We start from the raw sequence: 15,988 nt of genomic DNA, 5'->3' as shown, positions 1-15,988 counted from the left end.
CACACAGACCTGACTACACCAGCTAATAATGAATTCACCAGTATGTAGTCCAACAAAGCCAAGCCCTAGCAGTACCTCACTAAGTTGTATTTATTTGGTAAGTATTAAATACTAGTGTCTGCATAAACAATATATAATAAGTTACTGGACAAAGCAGCAAATAACACAATTGGTAGGAGAATTGTATTTAGGTTGACGGGAGAAACCCACTGGTTATGAAGCTTCATTTGTTTATGTACTATGTTTTGTAAGAACAATATTCTCTGAAGATTATCAAGTTGCATAGGTATCATCAAGACCAAAATTTCATACTGGAAGAAAAACTTACATTAATGTTATAAAAGCAAAATCTATAATTAGAATTATTTTATCTATGGTTTTAATATATCATATATTTGAACTTCCTGAAAACAGCTAAATGTGGAATAACATGTTTATTGTCTTCACAACGTTTGTATAAAACAGTTAATTTTACCTACTTTTATTTTATACTTTGCATTTTGCTTATTATGTCTATTCTTTTTCAGAATCTACCTTCTCCATTTGACATTAAGAATAAACAGTTCTTTGGAAAGCAAACTAAAAGTGAGAATGGATGGACTTTGACAGTCTTTCTAATGTTAGTCACAGAATCACAGAACAGTCTGAGTTGGAAGGGACCTTCAAAGCTCATCTAGTCCAACCCCCTGCAATGAGCAGGGACATTTTCAACTAGATCAGGTTGCTCAGAGCTGCATCCAGCCTGGCCTTAAATGTTTCCAGGGATGTGGCATCTACCACCTCTCTGGGTAACTTGTTCCAGTGTTTCACCACCCTCAGTGTAAAAAAGATCTTCCTCATGTCTAGCCTGAATCTCCCCTCCTTTAATTTAAAAGCATGACACTTTGTCTTGTCGCAACATGCCCTTTTAAAAAGTTTGTCTCCATCTTTCTTATGGGCCCCTTTTAAATACTGACAGGCTGCCAAAAGGTCTCCCCAGAGCCTTCTCCTCTCCAGGCTGAACAACCCCAAGTCTTAGCCTGTCCCCATCTGAGCAGTGTTCCATCCGTCTGATGATCTTGGTGGTCTCCTCTGGACTCCTTTCAACAGGTCCGTGTCTTTCCTGTACTGAGGGCTCCAGAGATGGATGCACTACTCTGGATGGGGTCTCACCAGAGCAGATCTGGTAGAGGGGCAGAATCACCTCTCTCGACCTGCTGGCCACGGTCCTTTTGATGCAACCCAAGACAAGCTTGGCTTTCTGGGCTGCAAGAGCACATTGCCAGCTCACGTAAAATATTTGCCCACCAGTACGCCCAAGTCCTTCTCCACAGGGCTGCTCTCAATCCCTTCATCCCCCAGCCTGTATCAATACTGGGGGCTGTCCTGTTCTAGATGCAGGACCTTGCACTTGGCCTTTGTGAATCTCATGAAGTTTACATGGCTCCACTTCTTGACCTTGTCCAAATACCTCTGGATGGCATCCTGTCCCTCAGGTGTGTCAACTGCACCACTCAGTTTGGTGTCATTCACAAACTTGCTGAGAGTGCACTCGATCCCACTGTCTATGTCATTGATGAAGATAATAAACAGTACTGGTCCCAGTATGGACCCTTGAGGGTCACCACTTGTCAACAATCTCCATCCAGGCATTGAGCCATTGACCACTACTCTTTGGGTGTGACCACGCACCCAGTTCCTCATCCACTGAACAGTCTACTCATCAAATCCAGAAGTCTTCAATTTAGAAAATAGGATGCTGTGGGGAACCATGCCAAAGGTTTTACAGAAGTCCAGATAGATGACATCCATAGCCCTTCCTTTGTGCACTGATGTAGTTACTTCATTGCAGAAGGCCACTGGGTTGGTGAGGCAGGACTTGCCCTTGGTGAAGCCATGCTGGTTGTCTCCAATCACCTCCCTGTCCTCCATGTGCCTTAGCATAGCTTCTTGTGGGATCTGTTCCATGATCTTCCCAGGCAGGGAGGTGAGTCAAAGTTATAATAAATTGACATAGTGACATGTTCTATGTTTCTGCACTATTTTATATAAATTAGAGACAGACAGCCTAGAACTCACCCTGTTGTAAAATTTCTATGAGCTGATCAAAAGTTTATTGAGATAAAGTGAAAGACTAGTATTTATTTCAAAGATCTTTTGATGAATCTCCTTATATACTATCCAACCGAAACTGAAATATCCTAGATGAACTGTATTTTCTTTGGAAATCAGTAACAGACTAGAAAAACTAGAATTTTATGAAGCTGAAAAAACAAAAAAGTCTTTAAAATGCATTTTTTAAAAAAATTACATATTCTAAAGGTAATCAATGCTTTGTCAAACAGCAATTATATGAGATATACAGTCAAAGAGGAAATGCTGTTGTCTTATTTATCACAGTACAATCTCAAGTAAACAATTTATCTAAGAGTACTTTTGCGTGATTAATGAAGATTGCTTTCCATCATTTAAACTTTACAGTTATGAAAAGATTGCTCTAATTTGATCCTGCAGCTGGGAGCTTGTCTTTCCTTAAGGGCTTGTGAGGTTGAAGTCCAGCATGCAGCTAAAAGTTCACTTGATGTATGATTAAAGGTTTATCCTAAGGATCACAGCAAAAGCAGAAAACAAATGACTGATAAAACTTCACAGATTTCCAGTCAGAACCCTTAAACCTTGGAGACCATAAATCTGCAATGATTTGTCATTTTTAAATGATGACATCGATGATTTTAAAAAAGAAAGAGACTACAAAAACATTGCCAGAGTCCCATGTAACCAAAACTAATTTACAAAGCATTGTAATTTTGCGTGCAAATAATATCTAAATTCTAAGTACATATTATGTCTCTACATGATATATCATCTTTAATTTCACCATATTTACCACTGGAGTTTTGGAATTTCTGTAGAAAAGAAGTTTAAAATATCTCTCAACCTTTTCCTGCACTCCCAGTAGTATTTGGGTATCCACACTGCTAATTTCATTCTCACATACACAACTTTAAAGTCTACTAAGTGGACACATAATGTATTAGTTTCCTGTAGGTGTAGGTACTGATAAGCTTGCTAAGACATCAGCAAGAACAAAGGAAACATATCCATTAATATGCAGTGTATTAATTTACAAATTTGTATCACTGTTGCATGTTGGATAGCACTCTGTAGCTGTACTGCCACATCTCAATCAAATGTTCCTACTAGAATGTTAAAATTCAATATTTCATTTTTTTAAGGGTTAAGACAGAGTGTATTTCCATCTCAGGCTTCTGTAGACACTGTCTCTTAGTTCCAATGTTTTTTTTGCCACAGGAGCCAGTATCAGTTGCTTATGGTATCTTTTTACTGATTTCAGTGAACACTAGATGAGCCAATTCCAAAACTGAAACGGGAAAGACGATAATGACTGGGTAAATAAAAATCCCACAGAAAAAAAAAAAAAAAAAAAAAAAGCCTGCCTGTCTTAGTATAAATTTCTTCTGTCAAAGTGTTAAACTTTCAGTCTCATGTTGGTCCGATATCATGCTCTATGCTGAAGTCTCAAATACCTCATGGTGTCTAAAATAGCAGTAGAGAGACACCTGAATCACTCCATTAGGTATTTTAAATTTGAAAAAAGTTGATGCAAATGGAATGAAACATGCAAATGGAATGTAAGAGAGAAAACTGTTGTAGATTAAAAAAAACCCGAAAAACAAACCACAATAAAAAAAACCCCAAAGCTACTACAGGTAATTTGAATTTCAATGTGTTTAATATGCAGATGATACCAGTTTAAGGAGATGATTCCTCATTTTGCGTAAGTGTCCTACCTATAGTTTCGCTTTTACCAGGGTACTTAGTCTCTTTAACTTAACCATTTATTTGTGACCGATCTGAAGAAGTGACAATCAGACCCATGCACATAGATTATCTCACAGACATTTTGCTGCTTACCTGACATCTCTCTCTTGTAATTATTATGCACTCGTTATGTTTCATTTTAAATAGCAAAGAAAACTATTCTAGCTGACATTTATGACTTTTTGTAGAGTTTTACAAACAAATGAGACTTAAGTTCTGAGGTCAATGTACTGTAGTACTCGGTGAAAAATACTCAGGTTACTTCAATTATCTGAGCAAAAACATTACATTCCCTTTTAAAAACCTGTAGTATTTTACCAAGTGATATTCCCATGTATTTTTACTTGGTAAAAAAATAAATTTTGCAACCACTAAATCACAAATAAACCTCTGCATTTTTTCATATAAATTTAAGCGTAGCAATGAAATTAAAGAAACAAGCTGAACTTTTCTGAGCAAATGCAGCATAATGATGGTGAATAAAAGACACACCCCTGAAAGATAAATGGTGTCAAATGGCTCTAATAATGATTTGTTTTGCATGAAGATCTGTAATGCTTGCCACAATAGTGACATATGTGTTCATTTTAAAAATCCTTTACCCATAGAAGCTGTGCATATGTACTTCTCATAAAATTAAATAGTTTGGGATAAATGTGGTTTTTTTTTCTGCTGGATATGTGTTTATACCCACAATTCCCTCAAATCATTGAGTAGCTAAATACATACCAGCTAGACCTGCTGTGCAGTGCAAATTAAAGTTTTATCCAAATAATTGGCTTTGTTTTATGTTAGGTCAGCCTACCTTTAAGTGGTGATACTTACTAATGTATTGATTGCGCTATGAATAAGCTAATTGAAAAGGTGCACTGATATTGACTTGTCAAAAAATTAGGTATATGCCCCTTTGTGAGAGGTAAGCATTTTTAAATTTGTTTTATTGTTAGAACAAAAATATATTCTCATAATGAAATTAAAAAATGCATTTCCTAAATCCTGAATATTCTGCAAAAAATTCTCCATCTTTGCATATTAATATAAATTCTTTAATCTAGTCTTGTTTTTATAACACTATTCATGAAGAGGCCAATGACAAAACAAAGAATGTTTCTGGATACTCACACTGTTGACTTGCTGCATATATATAGGTCTGTATACACAGCTCTTTAAGTGTCATTGCTACTTCTATTCATGTTTTTCCATTTCCATTTTTCCTTATATCTAAACTAAACCTCCCCTGGCACAACTTGAGTCCATTTCCTCTCGTTCTATTACTTGTTACATGGGAAAAAAGGCTGACACCCATGTTGCTGCAACCTCCTTTCAGGTAGTTGTAGAGAGTGATAAGGTCCTCTCTCAGCCTTCTCTTCTCCAGGCTAAACAACTGCAGATCCCTCAGCCATTCCTTGTAAGATTGTGCTCCAGCACTTCACCAGCTTCGTTGCCCTCCTCCGAACTCAGTCCAGCACCTCAGCTGACACCCTCTTGTAGTGAGGGGCCCAAAACTGAACACAGGATTTGAGGTGCAGCCTCACCAGTGCCGAGTACAGGGGGACCATCACTGCCCTAGTCCTGCTGGCCACACTATTTCTGATGCAAGAGATCCGTTGCAGCACTCCAGTTATGTGAGTCATCCCACCATGTTTCCGTGATGGCAACTATATCACAGTTTTCCAGCTGCATAAGAGCTACCAGCTCCTCCTGTTTGTTGCCCATGCTGTGTGGATTGGTGTAGATGCACTTCTGTTGGGCTACTGATTCTACCACCTTTTTCTGGGAAGAAGCCCTGATTCCCACATGACTGTTTTCAGGCACTTCCATGGTTTCAAACACATCAATAACCCTTTTGTCTTTGCTGCTGCAGAGATCTCCACTCCCTACCTCCACTGAGATAACAGGTTGAAGGACCTTGCTAGCATACCGCCCCTGAAATATTTGCATACCACTCTCAGGCTTATCTCTAGCCAGCCTGGTTTTATCCCTTTCCCCCTTCAGATCTTGTCTAAATATCTTCCAATAAGTCCTGCTAATACTTATGTGAAGATCTTTTTCCCCTTTTGAGGCAGACATACCCCATCTGTTACCAACAGGCCTGGTGTTGTGTAGACCAACCCATGACCTCGTGTAATGGAGACTAGTCGTTAGTCATGGAGGGAAGCTGCTCTGGACCCGGCGCAATCCGCAGCAGAGCAGCAGATCTTGGCACACACAGGGGTTATCCTGAACCTGGGAAACATCAGGGCAGTGGAGAGACCCACCACGAGCAGGCAGATTGGCAGGAAATGCTGATGAGATCTGGGCATTGCCAGAGCAACTGTGACCATCCCAATGCCTATAGAAAGCCACCTGAGGAGCACTGGTGACCAAAAGCGCTTCCAACAGAGCGGGCAAACAGGGTGTGATGCCTCAACCAGGGTGTGGCGCTTCACCCGGGGTGTGGCACAGCATTTCACTGGCCTCCAGCAGGAGGCAAAGTTTGCAGCTCCGGCTGGGGGCTTTGCACCATCTACCCAAGTGGTGGCTGATGTCTCCACACAGAGCTGCTGAAGGGAGAGGCTGCAGTCCACACCTCAGGCTGCACGAAGTGCCTGGACCTTTCTCCTGGGGCAGGGACAAGCAGCAGACCTGCCTGCAAAATACGTGCCCAGGTGGAGGACCTCCTGCACCAAGTGGCTGAGCTGCAGGGTGCAGTGAGAAGGCTGTGTAACATCAGGGAGGCTGAGGAGTTAGAAAGCTGGTTCCAAGCAGAGTCTGCAGTGGACTCACAGCCCATGGCCAAACAGCCAAAACTCCCCCACTGGCACACGCAGAGGTGAGAGGGGCCAATGATGCAGAAGAATGGAAGCTTGCAATATATGATTTTGCAATGGATATGTAATTTCACAATGGATATATGATTTCACAATGATGCTTTTTGGATTTCCTATTTGAGTTGAAAGCGGAAATATTTTCTTTGAGGCTAAAGTACATAGTTTAAATAATCCTGAATTCCCTCATTAAAGTGAATCATAGTCCCTCTTCTTTCATCATATTGCCTACAGAAAATTCATCCACTAAAAATTTTAACAGAAGTCTATGTAAAATACGTAATGCAATAGATGTTTGAACATAACCCTAAGTAGCGTAAATTAGCTGATCGTTGTTTTTTTGTTTGTTTGGTTTGTTTTTTTATTTGTTTGTGGGGGGTTTTGGTGGTTTTTTTTGTTTGTTTGTTTTTCATCTACTGATAATCTAGACAATTTTTAAATTCTAGTTTCTATATCTTACTATCATCTCTGCTAAAGTATCTGTTTTCTCAAACCAATATACCTTAACTGGTTCAGTGTCCACGAAAGCTGCTGAACTTTTATATTGATTCCTTAAGCTATTGTATAAAAATCATTTTTTCAAGTAATATAAACTCTCTATACTTTTAAGTCACTTTCCCTTTCCATGATGAAATACTTGTTTGGAAGAGCAATCTGTCACACATGGTTTTATTTTTCAGACAATTAACCGCGAGTTGTGCTTTTTTGTTTCTTAGGTTAACAGGATTTCATCTTCCTCCACCTGTGACAAGTACAAAATCTGTATTTTCACTGCGCTTGACAAGTGACTTTGCAGTTAGTGCTCATGGATTTAAAATTTACTATGAAGGTAAGACATCTTACAAAAGATTATTGTTTTTTTTTTTCTCTGATCTCTATGCATAATAAAACTAAATGTCCCAAAAATATTTACGAATACACATTTATAGTCTTATGCAATATACAATGTTTCTTTTCTGTGTAGTCATTTGGAGGCATAGACTCACATCTGAAATAAAAATATTTTAAACTCTACCATCTACAGTCCCATTCAACTACAAATGTTTTAAGACCTTTAATACTGCCAAATTCTTTAAATTCTGTAAAACATGGTCATAATCTTTCTGGTCTTTCTAACATATGCTTATTCAAATTAATGTCAAGACATTACTAGTTACTCTTGAATTTCACTAGATAGTTGAATTTCTCTCTGCAAGTTCTATGGATGAATTCCCTCTTATACTTTTGCATAGAAGAAATGCTGAATCAGTTCTCTGAACTAACACAAAGTTACTTCTCTATTGCAGTTTTTATAATTGCCTTCAGTTTTCACACAGACACTGAAGTAAAACAGTTGGCACACGTATTCCTGAAGTCTAGAAGTTTATAGTATTGTATGTATGTTCCAGGAAGGATCTTGATTCCAATCAAGCTCATTTCAATCTCATTTGAAGAATTGTTGAAGAGTTGGAATATATCATCCATCCATTTTTTTAATCAATTTCTTAGCACTGAGATTATGAACTCTAACGTGTTTATAGGGTATAAATAGAAACTTTTTTTTTTTTAAGTTGATGTAAAGACACTTGATCTTTCTGCTACCATTAAGTGTCTCAATCAGCAAGCCAGGAACTATAGTAAACTGCCTGGAGAAGCTCTGAGGTCATTGTTGTACCCTGCACAGTCCCATTAGCAACAGAAACTAATCTCTGAGAAAGTAACTAGCTGAAAGTAACTGGTAATGCAATGAAGGGCTACTATAGAAAGAGAGCCCAAAATCACTTTGTAGTAGAATACCTTCAACCATTAACATAGTTTACCTTCAGGTATGATGCATTAGAATACTACTTCATATAGAAATTCTCTCCTATATATACTTATGTCTAGATATGAAATGAAAAACATAAAAGAATTTTCAGGATTTTCTTATCCCTTGAGTTATAGAAAATAAATGAGGCAATACATGCACTCTTTCTTCTGTCTTGCACACAAGCAAGAAGTAATTTACAAAATAGAAATTCAACCTAGATGTAATTGGTTTTGCCTGGATTGTAGCTACTTTGTAGTCTGTATAGCTATGTATAGTACCAGCTGCTGTCCTTATACATTGTTTGCCAAAAGGTTTTGCACTACTAATGCTAATAGAAAGTGTACTATGCATTTCAGTTATGATAAAGAATGATTAAAACTAAAATGGAAGATCACCAATAGAGTTCAGTTTGCACATATGACTGACTCCTCAGCTAGTTCCTTTCTGGGTTAAAATAGCATGCTGATTAGTAGAACTCAAGCTCCTAAATCAACTGACAAGTGTTAGGAAATTTTACCTTCAACCATAGAAATCACGATTTTAGAAAAAGACATAAACTTATTGCCTTGAATTTCTTTTTTTTCTTTTTTTTAATCTGAGGCTTTATTTTGTGCAATCAGGAATATTGAAGGAAGTTAAGCTAGACCCCAGAGTTTTAGTTCACTGGAGTCTCACTTCCAACAGCCAGATCTACTTTTTTAAGAGCTGCAAAGAAGCAGTTTTCATTCAGTGACAGAATTTTGCTTTCAATTCCTGTTTTTTTTGCTTCCTATAAAGCTACCTGTCTTTATCCCGAGCTAGCAAAGAAATGAAAATTCATTACATTACATTCATTTCATGTATCATTCCTTGACGTGAGAGAATAGATGTATTTAAATGATAATCACACCAAGGCAATCTCCATTTCTGTTCTTGTACTCTTTGTGAAAGTGCATAGCCCTGCAATCAACATTTTCAGATCTGGTTCTACCTAGTATCCAATTTTCAAAAATTTTGATTGCCCAGTAGCTTCTTTTCAGCTTCCTGATGAAACACCTGCATACTTTGCACCGCTAAATATCAGACCACACACTTACATGCTTGATTATGGATTTGTAACTTGAAATCTAAGATAGAAATGATTAGCAGCCTATCATTTCAATAAAGCAAAATGATAGAGATACCATGAGAGGGCAGGATGAACAGTAGAAACATATATCTGAATGTATTAGATCCATGTGTGTTTTGAGCAAGAAGGAACATACCTTTCATGATCAGTGATAATTTAAAATTCTTTTGAAATGTTTGAAATAGAGGACATAGACAGATGGGTATATGGGATGCGTTACTGTTCCCTACATTTAAAAAACAAACCAAACCAAACCAGAACAAAACAACAAACAAACAAAATAAACAAAGCCCACCAACATCTCTTTCTCTCACCTCTCATACTGCATGACAAATTTGCACTTGCGCTGGTAGTTTACAAGAAACTACAGAGTGTCTTACAGAATCTGTGGGAACTGTGAATCTACTGTGGATTTTCTTGATTATAGCATAGAGGAACATATTAATTTTCTGCTCTCCTGAGGAAAAAAATATGTATGAAATGATGTAAAATTATATCATGAATAGAAGTGCTATGCTGGGCCATCATATGTAAGCCCCTGCAATTTCATCCAGTCAAACTAAGTACACAATAGACCACAGAAATACCCATTCTGGTCTCCCACCTCAATAGCATAAGCCTCAGCCTGTATCCTCTGTCTCTCCACCCTTCTCTCCTTCTTTCTCCCCTTCTCACCATCTTTCCCCAATGTCAAGTGGCATATTTGGGTTAGCTTTGGTACTCTTGTGCACATACTTCCTTATGTTCAGTTTCTATGTTATTTGAGAAAGAACGTATCTGAGAAATACACCTCCCTGCATAGCACAGTATCCCAGGATAAAAACGATTTCATGAGAGAAAACATAAACAGATTATTCTAAAGAAAAAGACTTCACTTACAGTGACAACAGAAAATGGTGAGGTGCATTGAAAATTGAAGAGGGATTTTAAGAAAAAAACTTGGGCTACAATAATTACCAGTAGCAATTTATCATATTGTCATTGTCAAGCGACACAGCTTTGCTGGCTGGAGTGAGAAATGGGGGAGTTACAAGGCTGCTGATTCCATGCCTGGTTTTTTTTCTGGAGAGATCCCTGGCATCTTTGTTTTGATTTTCTTTTTCAGTAGCTTTCAGGGTCTGTGTAACACGTATGGGTATTAATGTATGGAGCAGAAATGCTACACTTGATTCCCTACTTGATAATTTAGGCCAAGTCACAGTGTGGCTATGTCCTTTTCATTTTATTTCTGATAAGCTTATTTTGCTTTCAAAATAGAAGAATTTGATGCACTTTTCCATTTCCTGTTGTCCTGAGATACATAAGCAGTTTTATTCATTGAGAGCACAGGAGGGGAAATACAGCTGCTGAGAAAGAAAGCAACATAGCAACTTGGCCCACACAGCAATGGGTTTCAGTGAACCTAGTCCTGCTTTGAATAGAACTTCCTTTTGTTCTTACTGGGTTATTTTACAGCTATTAAACAGGTAGCTGGCATTGTTAAAATCATTGACTTCATTAACAAATTTACTGCTAGAATTTATGGCAATCTTTATTTAAACGAAAAAGTATAGCCATTATTGTGCTATCCTGTTGATCATGGGGAAGACAAAAAATAAATTAACATATAGATTATTCTTATAGTGAAAATTCTGATCATCCTGCAGAGGAATCGCAATTATTTATAATAGTGTTATTAAATGTTATTTAATCTGCTTTGTACTGCTACACCTGTTTTTAAAGATGAATTATAAAACTGAATTATTAGACAGTGTGTAAATAATGAAATGGTCTTCATGATTGTGCTAGAGTGGTGCTATAGGAATTCAGCAATCCTACTGAAATGCTTTTGAGAGGGGTTTGAGAGCAATGTTAACAATTTCAAGATTTATTTCATCTTTATGGGTAATGGCAGTGGGGGGCAGGAAAGAGGGGAGCAGATGGTATTTATTAACAGAATATGATTTCTATCTAGTGACTTCTAGGGACCTATCATGCATTTCTTTCAGCAATATTAAGAAAAATTGGTCGCTGATGTACAAGATTATTGAAGCATGTAGATCAGAAATACTAGTAGGACTTAAATGTGCCAGAATGTGGATGCTAAAAATAATTTTGGCAGTTGGTGTAGAGCTAGAGAATGTGAACAAATAGGATAATCTATTTTTAGTTCTCCTGCACATCAAAATTCAGAAATGTGGCTACACATAATCTAAATACTGGATTTAGATAAGTTTCATGAAGTACTAGCTATATTAAGCTATTAATATCTTCACTATTAACTTAATATAAAAATTTAAAAGTGTACTAATTAATTATTCTTTAATATTGGAGTGGTCTTTATAAAAGGCCCACTCAAAAACTGTTTGCCAGGTTGGAGTTGTAAAAGCTACAGACTTTAAGCTGTAAAGTTGTCACCAGGCTTACTACCTGACACATACTACAGGCTTTTATTTTTTTGTTCAGATTTTGTCATAGCTGTTTTGGGTATGGCTGCTCTCTGTCATAAGACTGCTTCAGCAAGCCCTTAATAAAATCGTATTTAATTGAGTTTGCCTAATGAGGACAGGAAAGCTACTGTTTAAATTGCCTAAACAGGTAAACTCCTGTTTATTAAATGAAACATACTAAATGTAACAAGGAAATATACTAAACATAATAAGGCAATCTAAATTCTGCAGTTTGCAGGCAGTTATGTTGGTGTCTTGTGTGTGTGTATGTGTTTCTCTGGGATACATGCTCAGCTGTGCAACTGATTAAACCTGCAAATGGAAAAACATCAACAAGGTCTATTGGCCTGAGTCAGACACCCCCAGGTCTCAAGGCTGGACTCCTATGGCTGAGCAAGAGAAACCTCCAGGCCCCAGAGCTGCTGGAAGCAGTGGCCACTTATAACAACCCTTCACATCCTGAAATGTCATTTGTGTTTATAAAGCATAATTTGCCCTTGTAAGTCTGTGCTGACTATTCCCAGTCACCTTTATCCTTCAGGTGTTAGAAAATGGATTGCAAAAGTGTGCTTTTCAAGCTACTTCCAGCAACTGAGGGAATAGTTGCTAGTTTATAGTGCCTGGGGTGGTCTGTCTTGCTTTCATGAGGACAGAGGTATCACTAGTCTGTCTAGTTAGGAGGGACTACCACTGATTTTCATAATTTTCCATGGATTATACAGAAGCTTTTCAGTCATGGTGGGATGGCTCTTTCAGTATCCTTGGGTGAATCTATGAATGTGACCACATTCAACCTCTCTACATAATCCATCACTGCACACCAAGAACTGACTGCTTCTCTCCTTACCAACTGTATTAATACATGAAGATGTTTCTTCTTGTGAAGAATGGTGCACAAAAGGCATTGAATTATTTGGCCTTTCTCATGTGATCTATTGTTGTGTTCTTCACTCAGCAGTGTATCTGCATTTTTGCCTGTCCTTTTTTCTACTAGCACACTTGTAGAATCCCTTTTTATAACCCAAAACATCCCTCTCTGGTGTTAGTGTCCCTTGGATTTTGACTTTCTTCATTTTGTCTCTAAGTAATGAAGCAACACTTGAATACTCCTTTCTTGTTGTCTGTCCTTTTCGCACTTTCTTTTTGTCTGTACTTCTTTGCATTTTAGTGATTAAGAAGCTCCCTTGTTAGCCTCATGAGTCATTTGTCAAAGTTCACTTCCCTTTAAAATAGCTGGTTGTCTTTTAAAAACATCAACCATCTTTCTGGCTGTCCTTCCTCCTCATAATTGCTTCCCAGGAGATTCTGAATAACAATTCCCCTAATAAATCCAAATGTGATGTCTTAAAGTCTAGCGTCTCAATTTTACTGCTTACTTCTCAACCTTCCTTCTAGTACTGGCCTCAATTTTCTTATCTTCTACTCTGTAGTTTAGGTGTAGACAGGTCCCTGTCCCCTGACAAAACTATTTTTAAAGGCCCTCCTTCTGAGGTAAACAAATCTGCTTGTGGTTACGTTCTTCTTCACCTTGATCAGGTGGTTTCATTTCTTCTCAGCAGTTCTATTTCATCTTCAGATGAGGTACTATGATTAAGGAGGCCAGATACTTGAAGACAACTGTGCAGCTTGGCATTGGTCTGCTGGATGCACTTGCTCATAGCCAGAACTTTTCTCCTAACCAGGACTGATGAGATACCAACACCATCTGGAATCATATTCCACTCACTCTTCCCTTCACAATCCCATACCAACCTTTGATCTGCTAAAAGTTACCCTTGGCCACATTATTACCACTCACATGGGTGAACAACATGAAGTAGCAGCTGTGCAGCTGAACAAACAGCAATTGTTTTGTGAAATTATGGGTCTGGCAAGAAGCACATTGTCCAAGACTATAGGTCTGGCTTCCAGGCAGGAGACTGCCATTGCAGGAAGGAGTACCTCTCAAAGGCTCAGTAGGGATAGCTGTGTCACTTTATTAACAGTACACAAAAGTACAATTAAAGATTGTTCCTGCTGCGAAGAATTTCCTGTCTTATTTTAGAAAGAATATGTGATAAATTCATCTAGATAGACTTCTCTTCCTTGCTCTTTCATTTCCAAAATATCCTGTCATTTGTAGGAAAAAAGCTTATGCACATGTGCTTGATTATATATCTAGTGCTTTATTCTCACATAACTACCAATTGGACTTTAGTTGTTGTCTGTTGAGTGCCAAATTTTGTTTAATAAATCATAATAAATAAATTAATAAATAAACAAGGTGATTGATTTCAGAGCCACAGATCCATGCACTGTTTTGGTCCAGGCAAAATGAATGGAAATATATTCATTTGGTTTAACATCTGCAAAAAAGACATTATTTGAAAGTTAAAAACCAATGAGTAACCTATCATTTCTTCTGCCTTAAGAAATACGTAATTATTGGAAGAGAAAATGTCTCTCTCTTAGTCTGGAAAAAATCCATTCGCTATTTCAATGTTCTGTTTAATTTATTTCTTTCAGAATAATGTTGTTAAATAAGCCATATTTGTCAACCTATGCTACCGTAATTTATCATTTTGATACATGCCTCATATTGAAGTTTAACTAAGACAGTGATTAATTTGAGATCTCAGTTATATGTCAGCCTTACTTTAGCATTTTGCTTGTGTTTTCAATGTCGTTTTTCATGAAAAAAAATATACACTGTAAGTCACAAAAGAAATTTCCCAAGAGATTCCGAGGTTTTCTTTGTGAATTTACATTCTTCGGCTACTGGCCTGTCACATTATTATGATAAGTACAATACCCTGACTAAAGCAAATCTTAAGGCAATCTAACTTATGATTCACATTTTGATCCCGTGTCTAGACTAGTGATACCTGTAATCCAATATAGTTGAAACAGTATTCCATAGGAATCATTAAAGTATCACATTAAATGCAGCTCCATGTTTATAAGCAGTTGCTCCCTTCATGTTTTTCCTAAGTTACAGCTCAATGAAATTTTGATGCAGTAATACAGAATAGCAGACTTTGAAATACCCTTGGAGTTCATAAAACTGAGGCTGCTAATTGGTGACACTCGTACCTCTAGAACTACAAGGCTGAATCTTTCAACCTGTGTTTAGTATTTGATAGAATTTTGGCTTTGCATTGGCCTTGATATAATTTCTGCATTGATAATATCAAAATACACAGGTCTGCAAGAACAGGCTCAATGTGCTCATCATGCAATCTTAAAAATTCGTCAAAAGTCAATAGCAAACTCTGCAGGTGGAAAGGTTTATTCATGATGAGAACATGCATCTCAGTAATACAGAACTGTAACCTAAGAACAGACTCATTTTGTCATCTTAACAGATTTTCAAAATTTGCTATTTTTCCATATCTAAGTCTAATTTGTATTTCATGTTTGGACACTTAGATCCATAATGAGATATTTATACTGTTGAGCATTTAGTAGCTCCCACTAAGTCCAATACAAATTATATGACATGCAAAATACCTGGAAATAGGTCAACTTATTTTTTTTAGGTTTGTAAATTAAGCATCCAGTTATGTCAGTCACTGACATTATCCAGAACAATAGCATTGTAACCATTTAGTCATGATTATAATGACAATTTTATTTTAACAGGAAGAGAAGAGTCATTGCTTACTCAGCACTGGAATTCTCTACCATTTAAAATTTTAAAAAAAGTTGTTACAAGTTTATTTTGGAAGATATTTTCTTATTTGATCAAGTCCTAGCACACAATCGCTCATTATACAAAGAGGTCATCCAAGCAAACCTCAGTGTAAATTTAGACAGCTTTGTGAATGGGTGATAATAATGCCATGAACTAGATGGTTAGTCAAATGCCTTATAATTTGAGGGAAAAAAAAAAAAAGAAAAGAAGTTAAAATAATTGAAGGCAATTTTATCTACAAGTAAATATTAGTTTTCTGGATGAAGGAACCATTCTCCTTTGGTAATTCTGTGTTTCTGTTGATGAATCCCTACCTGAACTTCATAAAGGAAAAAAAAAAAAAGCCATTCCTTTGTCAGA

The 15,988-nt window shown here is 37.2% G+C and overlaps 1 protein-coding gene across 4 annotated transcripts in view; it reads left to right on the top strand.

Annotated features, from left to right (window-relative positions):
* CSMD3 (CUB and Sushi multiple domains 3) overlaps nucleotides 1–15,988 on the top strand; it is a 647,755-nt gene that overhangs the window by 103,173 nt on the left and 528,594 nt on the right. For all 4 annotated transcript variants that reach the window (XM_065630191.1, XM_065630190.1, XM_065630189.1 and 1 more), the window contains exon 3: nucleotides 7,346–7,458. In XM_065630191.1, the coding sequence (XP_065486263.1) occupies nucleotides 7,346–7,458 (113 nt within the window). The remainder of the gene's footprint in view (nucleotides 1–7,345; nucleotides 7,459–15,988) is intronic.

Source organism: Caloenas nicobarica, chromosome 2 (assembly GCF_036013445.1).
Source record: "Caloenas nicobarica isolate bCalNic1 chromosome 2, bCalNic1.hap1, whole genome shotgun sequence".
In the NCBI taxonomy this organism is placed as follows: domain Eukaryota; kingdom Metazoa; phylum Chordata; class Aves; order Columbiformes; family Columbidae; genus Caloenas; species Caloenas nicobarica.
This window is presented reverse-complemented; position numbering and strand designations above follow the sequence as displayed.